The sequence below is a fragment of the Nannospalax galili genome, unplaced genomic scaffold, assembly GCF_000622305.1.
Source record: "Nannospalax galili isolate Female #2095 unplaced genomic scaffold, S.galili_v1.0 scaffold2127, whole genome shotgun sequence".
In the NCBI taxonomy this organism is placed as follows: Eukaryota; Metazoa; Chordata; class Mammalia; order Rodentia; family Spalacidae; genus Nannospalax; species Nannospalax galili.
Genome location: NW_008356163.1, coordinates 481,498 through 499,495, shown reverse-complemented (window position 1 = coordinate 499,495; position 17,998 = coordinate 481,498). Strand labels below are relative to the sequence as shown.

The 17,998-nt window shown below is 36.1% G+C and overlaps 1 protein-coding gene and 1 pseudogene across 1 annotated transcript; both read right to left on the bottom strand.

Moving 5' to 3' along the window:
* On the bottom strand, positions 1-927 carry LOC103750931 (olfactory receptor 5W2-like). The gene has a single exon (XM_008854213.1). The coding sequence runs from the start codon at positions 925-927 to the stop codon at positions 1-3; it is 927 nt and encodes a 308-aa protein (XP_008852435.1).
* A 14,822-nt stretch (positions 928-15,749) lies between these two features.
* On the bottom strand, positions 15,750-16,671 carry LOC103750955 (annotated as a pseudogene).
* Between the last annotated feature and the right edge of the window lie 1,327 nt (positions 16,672-17,998).

Genomic DNA, 17,998 nt, shown 5'->3' with positions numbered 1-17,998 from the left:
TCACCTTTTATGTCTCAATTTTTCCAGAGAATCTTTCACATCCTTGTTCCTCAGGCTATAAATCAGAGGGTTCAGCATGGGAATCACAAGCATGTAAAACAGTGAGGTCATTTTGTCTTCATCTAGGGAATAAGAAGAACTTGGCCGAAAATACATGAAGAGCAATGTTCCCTGGAAAATCGCAACTGCAGTCAAGTGTGAGGCACACGTGGAAAATGCTTTGAGCCTCCCTTCAGCAGAGCGGATCTTCAAGACTGATAAGATGATATAACAATAGGAGACAAGGACTCCTGAGATGGTGCTCAGTTCAATGAAACCAAAAATTACGAATATTGCTAACTCATTGACCTCTGTATCCGAACAAGATATTAATAGGAGAGGAGGGACATCACAGAAGAAGTGGTTGATCTCAGTAGACCCACAGAAGCATAAACGGAAGGCCAAGATTGTATGTATCAAGGCATCTGCTGTTCCCACCAGGTAAACTCCACCCATGAGGAGAGAGCATACCCTGTTGGACATGTTCACAGAGTACAGCAAGGGGCTGCTAATGGCCTGGTATCTGTCAAAAGCCATCACGGCCAGAAGCATGCACTCAGAGTCAACAAAGACACAAAGTGTGAAGAACTGCAGAGCACAGCCAAAGAAGGAAATTGAGTTTTTCTTGCAAAATAAGTCAGCCAGCATCTTTGGTCCGACTGCAGTGGAGTAGCAGAGGTCACAGAAAGAAAGGTGGCTGAGGAAAAAGTACATGGGCGTGTGGAGCCGGGGATCTACTCTAATCAATGTGATCATCCCAACATTGGCCAGAAGAGTGATGAGATACACAAGTAGAAATATGGTGAACAGTGTCACTTTCATCTCAGGGTCGTTGGCAACTCCCAATAAAATGAATTCACTCACAGAAGAGCAGTTTCCCTTGTCCATTTTTCTTGTAAACAAACTTTTTGTGTCACATAAATCCAGAATACATCTGTATAGCTGAACATTGTTTAATCTTCAATGTTATTTTTTCATTCTCAGAAATACACGCAGTCATATCTTACACTTCAAAATATTGTATTTATTTGATTATAATACAGTCTCTGTCACAAGAGTTGAAAGGCTCAGAAATCGAGAAGTCATACTTGAAGAATGATGCTCTCTTCAATACTTACAGAAAGAAGTACATTTTTATTGTTAAAGTTTATTAGCATTTATTCCCACTAGTTTCTTAGATAGGATTGTTGTTTATTACTATGTCCCCACATCTATTTTTTTATCTGGCTTGACCTTATGTGAGACTGTCCATGCTGTCATCATATCTATAAGCTCATATCAGTAACTGTTCAACTGTGTGGAAAACTTCATTTCCTTGTGGTCACCCACCACTGTTGGCTCTTACAGTTTTTCCATCCCCTCTTCTGCAATGGTCCCTGAGCCTTTGGAAACAGAGGTTTGATACAGGTGTCTTTTGGAAGCCAATAGCTTCTGGGAAAGAGGAGACAGTATGTTTTGTGTTGTGACTCTTGGTAGGTTAACCAGGCTCCAGTGGATTAATGCACACAGAATAACATTTGGGATCAAAAATGTATTATATAGGCATTGATATATATATATATATATATATATGTGTGTGTGTGTGTGTGTGTGTGTGTGTGTGTGTAATTCATTTTATAAAAGGGAAAAATTTGAATTAATATTTATAAAAATAATACTAAAGTTTAAAGAGGTATTCAAAGAATGAAAATTTCATAATTAAAAATGAGATTTCCTCATAAAATTGCAGCCACACTTATAGAATCACATTTGAACACTGTCTACTTAAGGACTTTTAAAAATTATTTTTACAAATTTTTATGGATATGAGTGTATTACTTGCATGTGTGTAAGTGCACCTACGTCATGAAATGCCCAGAGGTCAGAAGAGGATTGTAGATGTAGAGCCCCTGGAACAGGAGTTACAGATGGTTGTTAGCTGTCATGTGGGTGCTGGGAATCAAACCTGGGTGCTCTGCAAGAATAGTCAGTGGTCATAGCCGCTGAGCCATCTCTCCAGCCCCTGGAGAACTTATTTTAAATTGGAACTGTATTATAGCTTTAGATAGGATTTGGTGTTCTTACACAAATTCTACTATACACATGAACTCATTACTATGCTTTTTAAGTTACCCTTTCTTTATCACTTTCCTAAAAGTTATTGTAAATAAATATCCACTTTACATATAAACACTTATACATTATAACTTATGATCTGCATATAAGAAAGAACAATGGTTAGATTTTCTTTCTAAGGCTAGATACATCATTTGATACTATATTCTAGGTCCATCTGTTTTTAACACAAAGGATAGCACATTTTCTAATATGAAATTTCAATATATTTAAAATATATGGAATATCCTCAAGATTTAGTGAGAACAAGTGTCAAATTTTTTAACTATGAAATGTGTATCCTTTACATAGACATAAATATTACTATAAAGCAATACTGAATATAAAAAATATGAAAAAGCAGTATTTTTGTCTAATATAAAGAACATTTATTATATTCTGCTATATATAATTGTGTTCTGCTATTTGATAAGATACAAGATAGCTACCATAAATTTTTTTACAAAGTATGTTATTTTTTTTATAATGCTTGCTGCTTATTTGCAGGAGAAATCTAAGTCCAACTGTATTTCTCCTGACCACTCAAAGACCAAGGTTAAAAGGGAAGTGTAAAAAGGACAGTGAAACACATATACATGCACAGATTTCAAGTATAATTTTTATTTAAGAAATGAAATCCATATGAAGATAAAGCATACCAGGACATCAGGGCTTCTCTCTTTGTGTATGTGCAGTAACTGATCCTCATAACTTTTCATGCTAGTATGACTTAGTTGACTTTTGAGGATGAGAAGTCAGGTGATGGATATATTGGTTCATGACTCACTTCTAATGAAGTTTCACATGTTATTATTTGCTACAGAATACTAAAATCATATTTCAGTGACTATAAACAAGATAGCTTCCTTGACTCCATGTATGTATTTACACACTCATAAAAACAAATAAAGTCTTTTTTTTCCTGAACTGTAATTAAAGGAGTAATATTACAACATAACTTGTGTACTCTTAAGTTCAGTCATGGTTTTCCTGTTTTGAGTAAAAAATATTATTTTCTTAGATTTACTTTTACTTGAACCAAGTAAATAGTATGATTGAATTCATGTACGACTCTTCTCTTTCTTTTTAAAAACGTTAATTATTTTAAAACTGTGTTTTCCTGTTTTGAAAATCGGTAACTTACCTGAAGCAAGCAGTCCTATGCTAGCTGAGACAACAGATACGTTTTTATTACGACAGGTAACATTTGGGAGTTAACTCTCCGAAGCGATGTCCTTGGGCTTTGGGATTATGCACACATGTGATTAATTATCTTCATGGTTCTATATTTTCCCCTGTGAATAAAAGTGTTCCCAGAAAGATGGTGATGAGACTTTCCATATTCCTTGATACTTGTTTCTCAACTGTGGCATCTGGTCTGTTTTGGGCTCTTTCCAAAAACCCATGGCTAAACAGGTCCACAAAGGCTTCAGTGAAATCTCTGTGGTTGTCATCAAGTATGTATGCTGTACAAGTGCTGGTTGATTCAGCAACTATACTAGATTTCTATAGAGCAAAAAAGTAAAAGAGATTACACACATATGTATCTAATTACCAACAATGTTGAAAGATAAGATTAAAAGAAGTGGAATGAGAAATTTAAGCTTTGAACCACAGACTCATAACAGTTTCTTGAATACCAAAGGGAGGTACACACTACGGTATACATTTCACTTCATAACACAGTGGTCATTTATGCTCATTTTGAAAACTTGTAGTCATTTAATTATTTTGGCTAAAAGATGTCTTATAAGGTCACAGATAATTGGAGATAACCATGGTAATACAAGAGAATGTATTGCTTGTATGAAAAATCTTGGGTTCTCCTTTTAATTGTCATTAAGTGTACAGAGATTAGTTTACTAACAAGTCAAAGTAGGTATGCTTTTTGTAATTCAAATATACTGTGCAGAAAATTTAACATAGGAATCAGATAATAGCTCACTTGGTAACTGCTTGTCATATAAACATTAGGATCTGACTTCAACAAGTAGAATGAACATTGAAATACTTGGGTGCATTGATTGTGCTTATAATCACAGACACTGGAGAAATGCAGGCAGGTGAATGCCCAAACTTGCTTACCAGTCAGCTTAGTCAAATCAGCACATCTGACATCCCAGTGAGGGACTTTATCTCAAAAGCATATGGAGGATGACACCTAGGGAAGAAACACATTTAAGATTGACCTCTGGCTTATACTTTCATGCAGACATATTTACATATACTCACACACTTGCACATGCATTCAGACAAGAATTGCACACCCATAAAAAAATCCCACACTCAAAAAGCAAAAAATGTAATGTAAACATGTGATTTATCATGGAGGTAAGCCTTTCAAGTATATATTTCACTACAGTGAAATTAGAAATGAAAGTATTGAATAGAGATGAGTTAAAATGGAGGTAGTTTTTCCTTGAGTTAAATGGAGATATTGAAATGCTTGTTTTGAAAGAAGGAAAACTTCAATAAAATATATGTATACATTTATATTCCAGTACCAGGCACGGGTTACTGCTCTTAAAATTGTTGGCCAGTGGGATCCCATTGATCTCTAAACATTAGGGGCTCTGGGCAATGTCTTCTTATACTCCAGAATTTGACAGTAAGACCCTATTACTGAAGATAATGCACAACTGAGTCATAAAGCATGGAGAAAGCAAGTGATTATTGACCAAAAGATTTCTTCCTTACTGATTAGCTTTCATAGTGCTAGAAAGTGCTATTTACACTACTGGAAGAGAAAAGTAATCATCAGTATTCCTCAGCTGGGAACGATGTTAGCTAAAATAATGACTGGCCTGGCAAGATATACCCCCTAATACAAGAGTAGCATTAATGTTATGGGAGTAACCAAGCACCCTCTAATTGGATTTAGGGCACATTATTCAAGACGAAATCCATACCTGACACTGGTATTAGGGCCATGAACCTGCAATTATATCATGGGCCCTAGGAGTGAACCTACTAACTAGTAATCTACTAAATATACATAACATTAAAATGACTTCTAATGATGTTTTGCCATACACATAGAGCAATTCATCTCTCAGCTCTCATCAGACAGATTCTTCTTACAGTAGAAGGCAAGTAAAACAAAGGCCTACAACCAATAAGCAAACACATAGTAAATAAGAGACTACTGAATTTTCAGCCCTAAATGGGAAATCTATATCACCCCCCACTCCAGCCCCCAACGAGGCTCTGGAGTCTTCTCATGGAAGTGGAAGGTAGATTGTAATAGCCTGAGGTGGTGGATGACTACAGGGAATTGTTGTTTTACAGCCATCAGGGAAGTTGGACATACAAACTCATAGCAATTGTGTCACCATGAAGAAGATATGCTGTAGCTCAAGCAAGACAAAATCCTAGCATGGAGGGAGCAAGTGGGCATGTAGTCCCACCACTAACTGATGGGTTATGGGTATTTGATAGCTTCTTGAAAAGGAAGAGTTGGTATTCATTAAGCATGTATCCCCAGTATGTTGACTATGCTTCTGGGCCATTTCAACACTCAAGAGTGTTTCAGAAACTCAATTTAGATTCCATGGAAACAGAAGAAGTAAAAGAGAAAAAGAAGGTAGAGGATGAAGATGATGAGGAGGAGAAGGAGGAAGAAGAGGAGATGGTGGAAGGCCAGAAAGATGGCTCAGTGTTTAAGAGGACTAGCTGCTCTTTCAGTGGACCAGGGCTTGGTTTCCCACATTATTGCTAATAATTATCCATAACTTTAGTTTGAGAAGATTTGGTGTTCTCTTTTGGCATCTGTGGGATGGGCATCACATAGTTGCACTTCTATACAAGTGAAACATTTGTACACTTAAAATTGCCACACTAGATTGAGAAGAGACTGATTGCTGCTGGGTGAGGGTGAGTATGACTTCCCACTGGATGGGCTGACTAGACTCCAATGGATAAATTTATACTGAAGGACATTTGGGGACAAACACCTGAATGATCAGGACTCAGCATGTATGGCGGAGCGCATAGGATTTGGTTGGGGGATAGAGGAGGCATGAATGGGGGAGGGGGTCAGGATTTGAGTGAGAAATGTATGAAATTTAAAAAGCTCAATCAAAAGATAAAAATAAAAAAGGAAATGAGAAAAAAGTGAAAAAAAGAAGGTGGAGGCAGATTTAGGAGAAGTTGGAGGCGGGGGAAAGATGATCAAAGATTATTGTATGAAATTGTCAAAGAGGCATGCCATTTTCTTTGAGACTACATGAGAGTGCTTGACTTGGCATGGGGGTGGGCTGCCCAAATCATGCCTCACCATTGTTTTGGGATCATCTGTAATCCTTCCCACTGCTCCAATGCTTAGGCTTCCATGCTGGCTAGTATGGACTGCACATCTTTTTCCCATGTCTATTTCTTGGCCCTATGCTCCCGAGGCTACTGAGGAGTACCTAATTAGGCAGAGTCATCTAACCATCCTGGAAAACTCCTGACTGGCCTGCCTGGATTCATCTGGTCCCTAAAATGTAAAATCAAAAGAGAAAACTTGAAGTCTAGATCAACTACCTTTTCATAACCAAACAGAAAGCAACCAAGCTGCATCAATAATACAAACAGAACTAAACTTCAACACAAAAAAGGCAGGCTTGAGTTTCATGTAAGAGTCAAAGGCAACAAAAGAAGTCCACACGCCAAAACAACAATAAAAAATAATAATGTGAAAAATACAAGCAATATTTCCTCATCTAACACCAACAGTCCTATAGAAGAGTTTCATTGTAATGAAAAGTGCCTAGTGCTAACCCAGGACACAGAATTTAAAGGAGCAATCATAAACATGATAAAAGAATTCAATTAATTTAAAGAATACACACGCAAATATACTCATACACAGCACACAACACACACACACACACACACACACACACACACACACAAACCAAAAACAACTCAAAGAACTAAAAAAAAGATAGGAATAAATTTCACAAAATTCACAAAAGAGGAAGAAATATCAAGCTGAAATGAAGTAGGAAACACAAAACTCAATAAGCCAATTGGAAACAGCAGGAGAAAACCTCACCAACAGAATGAATGAAATTGAAAATAGAATATCAAGACTGGACAATAAAGTTGAAATATTAGACCACTCTAAGATTATGAAAATTAAAAACAAAAACAATCAAGAAGAATGGACTACACAGGAAATTTGAGACACCATGAAAAAGAAATCAAATTAATGGGCTTAGAAGAGTCTATTGGTCACTTTTCTGTTGCTGTGATAAAAACACATTGACCAAGTGAACTTATAGAAGGAAGAGTTTATTGGCTTACAATTCCAAAAGGGTAAGAGTCCATCATGATGGAAAGGCTTGGTACAGAGATGGCTGGAGTAAGAGCAGAAGCTAAGCAATCATACCTTTAAGCAGGCAGAGGAAACAAGAGAGTGACTCAAGATCCAGCAAGTCTTACAGACTTGCTAAGCCCACCCCAGTGACATGCTTCCTCCAGCATGGCAACAACTTCTAAGACCTCCAAAAACTTTGTGATCAATGGGGGACAAAATGTCCAAATACTTGGAGCCTATGGAGGACATTCTCTTCCAAACCACCACAAGGAGGTAGAAGAATTTAGGTAAATGCCATTGACCAGATATTAAACAAGATTAGAAAAGAAAATTTCCTCAATTTAAGGAAAGACATTCACATTCAGGAACAAGAAGTACACAGAGCACCAAATAGACTCCCCATGGCATACTATAACAAAACCCTAAATGTCAGATCTAAAAGAGTGCTGAAAGCTACAAAAAAAAAAGTTATGGATAAAGGAAAGTCCGTCAAAATTATAGCTGACATGTCAATGCAAATTGTGAAAGCCAGAAGTGCCTGGACCAAAATATACTAAGTTCTAAGCAATCATAAATACCAACCCAGAATACTTTCCCCAGCAAAACTGTCTATTATAGTTGAAGGGGAAAAAAAACCTCCCTTGATATGAATATGCTGGAAGAATTCATGGCCCCCAAACCAGCCCTACAGAGAATGTCCAAAGCAATAGAGGACTAAAGAATGGAACAATAAAGTTGAGGCAACAAAAAGAAAATAATTGAAAGTTTAATTGTGGAAATACAAAACTGGACCAAGAATTCAAAGAGAAAATAAAATGACAGTAACCAACACATATATTTCAATAGTAACTTTAAATATCAATGGCCACAAGTCCTCAAAAGGCCTAGACACAGACTAGTTAATTGGCTTAAGATGAAAAATCCATCTTTTTGTTGTATGCAAGAAACATCAACTTCAAGGAGAGATACTACCTAAGGGTGAAGGATGGAAAAACATTCTAAGGAAATGGCCCTAAAAAAGAATCAGGTGCTGCTATTCTAATATCTGACAAGATAGACTTCAAATGAAAATTGATCAGAAAAGATAAAGAGGGTCACTTATTTCTGAGCAAAGGTACAATTAACCCCAAAGATATAATAGTCATGAACATATATGCACTAACCTCTGTTGTCCCCGCTTTCATAAAAACAGCACTACTGGACTTTAAGGCACAAATTAACCCCAACTTGATAATAATAGGTGACTTCCATACAACACTGTCTCCAATAGACAGGTAAACGAGACAAAGAATAAACAGAGAGACATCTGAATTAAATAGTATCATACATCAAATGGACCTAAATGACAACTACCAAATATTTTCCCAAGCATCAAATAATATACTTTCCAGTCAGTAGACCACAGAATTTTCTCCAAAATTGATCAATCCCGGGGCAGAGAATAAACCTCAACAAACACAAAATAATTGAAAATTTTTATGCATTCTATCAGATCACAATCCAGTAAAATTTAAAATCTACAACAAAAGAAATTCTAGCAACTGCACAAATTCATGGAGATTAAAGAACACACTCCTGAATGATGAATGAGTCACAGAAATAAGAATGAAATAAAACTATATCTGGAAAATCACAACAATACATCTGGGACACCTTAAAAGAAACCCTAAGAGGAAATTTATAACAAGTGCCTACATTAAAAATCAGAAAGAACACAAATAAATGACTTAACAACACAACTCAAAACTCCAGTAAGGCAACAGAACCTATACTTCATTGAATTTGAAAACCTAAAAGAAGTGGATGAATTTCTAAATTCATGGAAACCACCAAAGCTTAAACAAGAAGATATTACTAGTCTAATAATTCCAATGACAAGTAAGGACATTGAGAAAGTAATACAAAACCTCCCTTCCTAAGAAATCCATGGCACAGACTGATTCACAACAGAATTCTACCAGATATTTTAAAAAGAACCAGAGGAAGAACTCTGAAAGTTCTTCTATGAAGGTCAGTATCACTTTAATACCAAAACCAGGTAAAGACATAACAAAAGAAAAACATAGGCCAATATACCTAAAGAATATAGGCCTAGAAATTCTCAACAAAATACTTGCAAACCATATAAAGACATATATCAAAAAAAGATCATCCACCATGACCAAATCGACTTCTTTCCAGAGATCCAGGGATAGTTCAATATAAGTAAGTCACATGGATGGACTGAAAGACAAAAATCACACAGTTATCTCAATAGAAGTTGAAAACACTTTTGATAACACCCAACATGTATTTACATTAAAAGATGTAGAGAGACTTCAAATGGAGGAATAAAACCTCAAAAAAATTAAGGCTATATACAACAAACCCACAACCAACAACCTTCTAATGATAAAAAAAAACAAAACAAAAAAAAAACCTGGAATCATTATCATTAAAATCAGGAACCAGAACAGTCTGTCTACCATCTCCACTCCATTTTAAGAAAGTGCTTTGAACTTTTTCTAGAGCAATGAGGCAAGAGAAGGACAATAAAAGAGTTTGAAATGGAAAAGAAGAGGACAAATTATTCTATTTTCAGATGATATTACATACAAGAGATCCAAAAAATTCCAACAAAAATTCAAGAAATTATCAATACTTTCAACAATGAGACAGACTATGAAATCTATTGCCCCAAACAAAATCTTTGAAGACAAAGTTTGAGGAAGACACAAAGATATAAATAAACTCCTATGCTCATGAATTAGAGCATTAGCATTTGTAAATGACCATCCTATCATAAACAATTTACAAATCCAATTAAATGCCTGTCAAAATACCCATGACATTCTTCCCAGAATTAGAAAAATGTATCCCAAAGTTCATATGGATTCACAAAAGACCCTGAGCAATTCTGAGCACAAAGAGCAATACTTGGGGGAATCTCCATTCCAGATCTAAAACTATATTACAGAGATATAATCATAAAACAGTGTGGTACTGACATTAATGTGATACATAGACCAATGTAACATAATTGAAGACACAAACAGGAAAACAAGCAATTTCAGACTCCTGATAAAGGTTCTAAGTGCACACACTTGAGAAAAGACATGATGTTCACCAAAGGTGCTGAAAAAACTAGAATTCCACCTGCAGAAGAATGAAATTAATCCCTTGTCGATTATCTTGCTCAAAAGTCAAATCCAAATGGATCAAAGACATCAATATAAAACCTAAAACTCTGAAAGTGTTAGAAGAAAACATAGGGAGCATCCTACAAATTATAAGTTCAGGAAAGAATTTTCAAAATGAGGCATTATTGTTCCAGAATTAAAGTCAACAAGAGGTACCAGATTAAAATAAAAAAAAATGTATTCATAGAAAGAGAAACAACAAAAGATTTAAAGAGGAAACCCACAGAGTTGGAGAAAATCTTCACCATTACCTGTCTGACAGAAGATTAATATCCAGAATATATAAATAACTCACAACCCCCCCAAAAGAATCAAGAAAACAAATGATCCTATTAAAAATGGGTTATGAATTTGAACAGAGAGTTCTCAAAAGATGAGATAAAAATCCCTAGGAAACATCTTAAAAGTCTTCAACATTCTTAGTAATTAGGGAAACCCAATTCCAAATCACTTTAAGATTTCAAAATACCATGGACAGTATGACTTGCTCATGTGAACTTGTAGCAATGGTGGCATAGAGCACAATGACCCATGCCAACTCAATCAGACAAAGGCTCATAGTAGAGCCAGGGGAATGGGCGGTGGGCTGACCCTAGCCTGGAAACTGTTGGAGATTGATTACTGCTGGTGGAAGAGAATAGACTTTCCCTAAGCTCTCTAGAAAGAGAATAGACTTTCCCTAAACTTGCATTGAAGGACATCTGTGTGCAAATGCTTGACCGGATATGACTTAAAATGTTTGGTAGAATGCATGAGGTTTGGCGTGGAGGGGTGTGGGGACATTGATGTGGGAAGGAGTCTAGCAAAGGTCTCTTTGTCACAGACAGAAATTATTACAGATTTTCATAATTGATCACACACAGAGAATACGTGCCTGTGAAATGCCAAGCTTTAAGTGACACATCTACCTGTTATGTTGTGATGTGTATGAAATGTATAAAAGTTCAATGAAAATATTTTTTAAAAGAGCACAAAAGACACCAAATGCCATCAAGGGTGTGGGGAAAGGGGAATGCTCATTCAGGGCTGATAGGATTGCAAAGTTATGCAACCACTATGAAATGCAATGAGAATAACACTTGAAAAGCTATAAATGATTCTACCATATGATCTGGTTATAACACTCCTGAGCATATGCCCAGATTCCTTATTCAACTGCAAAGATACTTGTCCATTCCTGTTTGTTGTTATTACCTTTAGAATAGCTAAGAAATGCAATTAATTAAATAGCCCTTAACTGATGAATGGACAATGAAAATGTGGTACATTTATGTAATGGAGTTATACTAAGTGATAAAGAAAGAAGAAATAATGAAATTTGTCAATAAGTGGATGGAACTAGAAACTTTTATACTAAGTGAAGTAACACAGACTCAAAAAAGCAAATGAAAAACCCTCTCTCTCCTTTTTGTAACACTATCTTATATGTGAGTATAAATTAAAAAAAAAATGGAAAGTAACAATGAAGGTAAAGGTAAAGAATGAACCAGAGAGAGAGAGAGAGAGAGAGAGAGAGAGAGAGAGAAAAGAGAGAGAGAAACAGGTATTATTACCAAGGGTGAAATTGGTAAAATGAGGGTATTTAACTGGAAGGCTACAAAGGAGAGTTACAAGAATCCATGGGTTAAAGGGGAAGAAGAGGGGAAGAGAGGGGGTGTCATAGGGGAAAGGCATTATCAAGGAGGGAAAGGGAAAAATGTGGGTACATCAACTGTAGATGGAGACTAGACAGGGACAGAGATAAGAGAGACAACCAATGTTTAGGTGATGCAGAAAAAGAGGGAGAGGTGTTAGCTCAAAAGCCTGAAAGTAAATATAAATATACATGAGTGTATGAGTGTATGCATGTAGCTGAAGGCTGTATAACAAGAAACACAGTGCTAGACAAGAGAAGCCTCTCTTCAATTTGTTGGTCAGGGTAGTATAAGAGATTCCAAAAATTGTACTGGTTATTGCCACATCCCTTTATTACCACCAGAACTTGAAGCTAAGTCCTTGTTTTTGAAAACAGGACATACTTCAGAAACAAGACTTAGAGCAACGGAGCTGGATTTGACCTGGAAGCCTCCTCCCTGAAGACTAGCTCTCAGAATTTTGGAGACAGTATGCAAGCTGCTAAGGGAGAGAAATCAATCAATGATTCAACCCCATCTTTGAAACCTAATAATCACCAGCATAGCAAGGTACATTAGTGCAGTAGTTGCACTTTTACCAACATCTATGTAATGGAACTTAAAGCCTGCTCGATGGGAGGCAAGTCATGTGTTGCACTGTAAACATAACCAAATTCCTATAGCTGGAGAGGTCATATTTATTAGATTTTTAACTCTGTCTCATCCTGTGGTAAATGCAATTTCTCACTATATGCTAAATATGGATCCTCATATTTACAGACAAGTATGCCAGTCACTACTCATCAAAGGAGACTCTTTGTCACAGACAGAAACTATTACACATTTTCATAACTGGTCACACACAGAGAATATGTGTCTGTGAGATGCCAAACTTTAAGTGACACATCTACCTCTGTACCTTGCTCAGGCAAGTCAAAACTGCATAGTTGTGATTATCCACCCCAAACACTGAAGAAAGTCATGCATTTGTGCTACCCAAAATGTATCATTGTCAACATAGTGCTTAAGGGCATTCAGTCTGCCTCGATAATACTGACCAACAATTATTACTTGAAATAAAAGAAGAATATGATTTCAAGTGGCTAAGTGAGAAAGAGGTGAGAAATATTGACTTAGTCTAGGATACAGCAAAACCTTTGATGTTGTGATCTATAGATCTACAGAATAAAAGATGTAAGTGCCATCTGCTAGAGCTTCATTATGTTTCAAAGTTATGAATTTTCAACCTCATAAATTCAAAGTAACAAAGATATGTAGAAATCTACAATGTTAGTGTATAGAATTATAATTTCATTCTCCTTATTTCACATGCACATAATAGGCCACTGATATGCATCTCAAGTTACTGCATAAATGCTTTAATAAATTCAACCTATGAGAAAAATATGGGCTGATTTAATGGCTATTTTTCTTCTCTTACTTATATCAATGCCCTGTCATATAAAACAATTCCTATTTAACTTACTGTTTAATACATTTCAAACAGTATTTATTTCCATATAGTTGCTTGTCTTATATGTTGTATTATCAAAACACCATATACTGGTTGATTCATGAACAACATCAAAATCTATTCCCATAGTTCTGGGGGATAGTAGTCCAAAATCAGGGATGACAGGGGTGCTGAGTGGTGGTAGCCAATGTCCACTGTTGTTATATGGCAGACTGTAAGTGACCTGTCAGATCCTGTACTATAAGGCCAATTACTCACTCTAAGGAGATTCTGTATTCATAAATTTACCATGTCCCAAGTAATATTAATTTTGTTAGTATTTTAGTGGTTGAGATTGAGGAACTATGAGGAACCATTTCCCATGGTGCTATCATCTCCTGACTTGCCCCAGGGTGACACATGCACCCATGAAGCTGGGCTTTCACAGGCTTCACTGTAATTATGAAATTGTTCCATACAAGATTATTACACCCGGAAGGAGTTAAATTGCAAATGCTTATTAAAATTTAGGCTATGTGTCCTTGTGTCCTTGTGTCTTGAACGCTTTCAAATTTAAGCCCATATCTACGTTTTTCTCAAGAAGCTCATTCAATGTTTTGGAATAAGAAATGAGTATAAGAAATAGTTGATAATTATATATAAAGAATTCACTCACAGCTATGCCACTTATCTTGCACAGAATTAGTACTCATTTCATTGCAGACACTTAATGCATGCATCTACAATTTCCTTATGTACTTTCTCAGAAAATCTGGCATGGCAAGTATATTACATTTGTGCATAGGTGGAATGTACCATACTCTTAAGTGTCACTGCTTTGGCACCATGTGATAAGTGCTCCTAAATTTGTATCATATAAAATCCCATTTCTTTAATTTGGTGCTCTGATTTCACACATGTGATGCAGTTGCTTTTGATAACAGGAATAGAATGGTAGTTATTCAAGTAAATATGTGTTTATAATTTCTCATTTCACATAATGATATAAGAAATAAAATTGGTCTGGAGAGATGGCTCAATGGTTAAGAGTACTGACTGCTCTTGTGGAGGACCCAGGTGTTATTCTCAGAATCCACATGGCAGCTACAAACCGTCTTTAATTTCAGTTCCAGAGGAATCTGAAGCCCTGTTTTGACCTCCGCAGCACTGCACGACACGGTGCACTCACGTACGTGCAGTCAATACATTCATACACATAAAAACAAATAAATAAAACATTTTTTTAAATAATTAAATAAAATTTAAATAATGTTTGAAGGGACAGTTGGTTGTGAATGAAAAGAATATAAATTCCCCAGGGCTAAGGATAGACAAGGAGGAAAGGAAAGCTTGCTAGAGGAAAGGATAGAAGAAACAAGAGCAGATAATTCCAGCACTCAGAAGAATATAGCCAGATCTCATTCATTTAGTGCTGATAAGTAAACAGGTTTTAAATTTTGTTCCACAACCATATGTCTCTCCACCTCACTGGCTGTAATTGTATGAAACACTGCATGGAAAATTTTTTTTCCTATATAAGCATCAATTTTAATTAGAGACCAGTGACAGAGTATCTTCATCATAAGAAGGCTACTTCCTGAAACTAGATAAGACCTGCTTTGGAGATTAGAACACAATCTTTTTAATATGAAAATTGTTTCAAAGTTGACAAAAGTCATTACAAAATTTAATTTCTATATTCTTACTGGACTGTATATCCACTAAAATAAAATTTTCATACTGAACTAACCTAAAGAGTTGCCACGAAAAAATGTTTAATATGTTTAAAGGTAGTAGAAACCTGCCGCATCCCATTTTGACTTACATTGAATAAGAGCCAGACAACTTCAGCACTACTGAAATTTCAGACATTTTTTTTGCATGCGGAAAGAACACCAAATGTTGTTTCACAGCAATCATACATGGCGACTGCAATGACAAAGTAATTTGTTTCTTGAGTAAATTAAAGTGTATGGCAAAACTTTTAGTTGAATATCATATAATATGACTTATAGTAAGTGACACAGCTGTAAATTTGGTGCGTGTGCACACCAGTAAATTGTGAAAAATCACCACTTATTTCTCAGTTTTTCCAGAGCCTCCTTCACATCCTTGTTCCTCAGACTCTAAAGCAGAAGGTTTAACATGGGAATCCCCAGGGTGTAAACAGTGAGCTAACTTTATCTTGATCTGGAGAGTAGGAAGAATTTGCCTGAAATACATGAAGAACGTTGTTCCTTGGAAAATCACAGCTGCTGTCAAGTGGGATGTTCAAATGGAGAAAGCTTTGAACCTGCCCTCAGCTGAGCATATCTTCAAGACTGACAAGATAATGTAACAGTAAGAAGCAAGGACTCCTGAGATGGTGCTCAGTTTGATAAAACCAAAAATGGTGAATATTGCTATCTCATTGACCACTGTATCTGAGCAAGATATTAATAGAAGAGGAGGGACATCACAGAAGTGGTTGATCACATTAGATGCACAGAAATATAAACGAATGCCAAAGCTTTATGCACCAAAGCCTCTGCTATCCCCATAAGAGAAACCTCGTCACAAGCAGGGAGGACACACTGCTGAACGTGTTCACTGTACAGAACAAGGGGCTGCTGATGGCTTGGTGCTGATCAAAGGCCATCACGGCCAGCAGCTTGCACTCAGGATCTGTTAAAGTACAGATGATGAACAACTGCAAAGCACAGCCACAGAAGGAGGTTGACTTCTGACTAAATATGTCAGCCATCATCTTGGGTCCAGGTGCTGTGGAATAGCAAAGACCACAGAAAGAGAGGTGGCCGAGGAAGAAGTGCTTAGGTGTGTGAAGCTGGGGATCCATTCGTATTAGTGTGAGAATCCCAATATTAGCCAGAAGAGGGATGAAGCATACAGCAGAAATATGATGAACATGACCATCTTCAGTTCAGCGTCATTGATAACTTCCAGGAATACGAATTCATTCACAGAGGAGCAGTTTATGTTTTACATTCTTTTAACCAAAATTTGTAAAAGAAAAGAAAAAAAAGAAAAAGAAGAAAAAGAAACATTCAAAATATATATCTAATTGAAGAAGGTTATTTTTGGTCTAATTTAATTTTACTGTCAGAAATGTAGCCAGCCATATTTTACTCTTTAAAAGCTTTTTTTTTTTTTTTTTGTCTAATTGACTTAACATGGGTAAACCCAATATAGAACTGGCCAAATGAGCAATGGGCACCAATGTGGACAAGGAACTATGACTAGAGGATGAGGGAGAGGTGGTCTTCTTTAAGAGGGTAAGGCCTAGTTAGGTTGACTAGACTCCAGTAGATGAACTTGCACTGAAGTACATACATCTGGGTACAAATACTCGACCAGAGAGGACTTAATGTACATGATAGAATGCATGAAATCTGGTGGGGGTGGAGGTTCTAGGAGGTGAAGAAGGGGAAGGGACCTAAATATGATTGAGATCTATTATAAAATGCACAAAAATTCAATAAAAACATACACAAAAAGTTATCTGGCACAGCACCTGAGAAATTTAACTCTGGGAATTACTAGGAATGTCACTTTCCACACATTCTTTAATTTTCCTGTGTCTTATATTCCTTAGTTCAGGAAGTATCAATTTATCATACTGGAATCTCAAAAGATACAATAAAAATATGAAATAGCCATTTGATTTCTGAGTCTACATGGTAAGATATTGAAATATGAAATTCATCCCTGTTAAAAATTATAGATAGAATTATTCCTTCAAAAATCAAGATTAGATGAAAATTATGCTAATTCTAAAATCAATGACCTGATCACTATTTATTTGTTTGTTTATTTATTTATTTGTTTATTTCTTATTTTGGTCTTTTTGAGACTGGGTCTCCCTGTAGTATTAGTTGGCCTGGAACTCCCTATGTAGACCATGCTGGCCTTGAACTCACAAAGATCCATCGACATCCTGAGTGCTGGGATTAAAGGCATGCACCATCATGCCTGGTTCAAAAGCTTGTTTATTATCTTCTTCTATTTTCTGTTAGTTCTAATCAATATGCTTTTTATTAATTACTAAGATACACAAGTTACCCTTACATTTTTATTCAATGTACATATTAAAGTTTGGCCACAAGCTTGATCACTCTTTGTAGGTGAATTCTGGAAACAAAGGATGAATCTTCTGGCTGTTCAAAGTGCAGTGCTAAATAACAGAAGTGTAAACAATATAAAGCTGTATGTACATAGTCATCGTAGATTTTAAGTACAACTTCTATTTTCAAAAATGAAAGCAACGTGAGGTAAAATAAAGATGACCAAGATGTGTGCTTTCCTTTCCTTGTTTTATTTG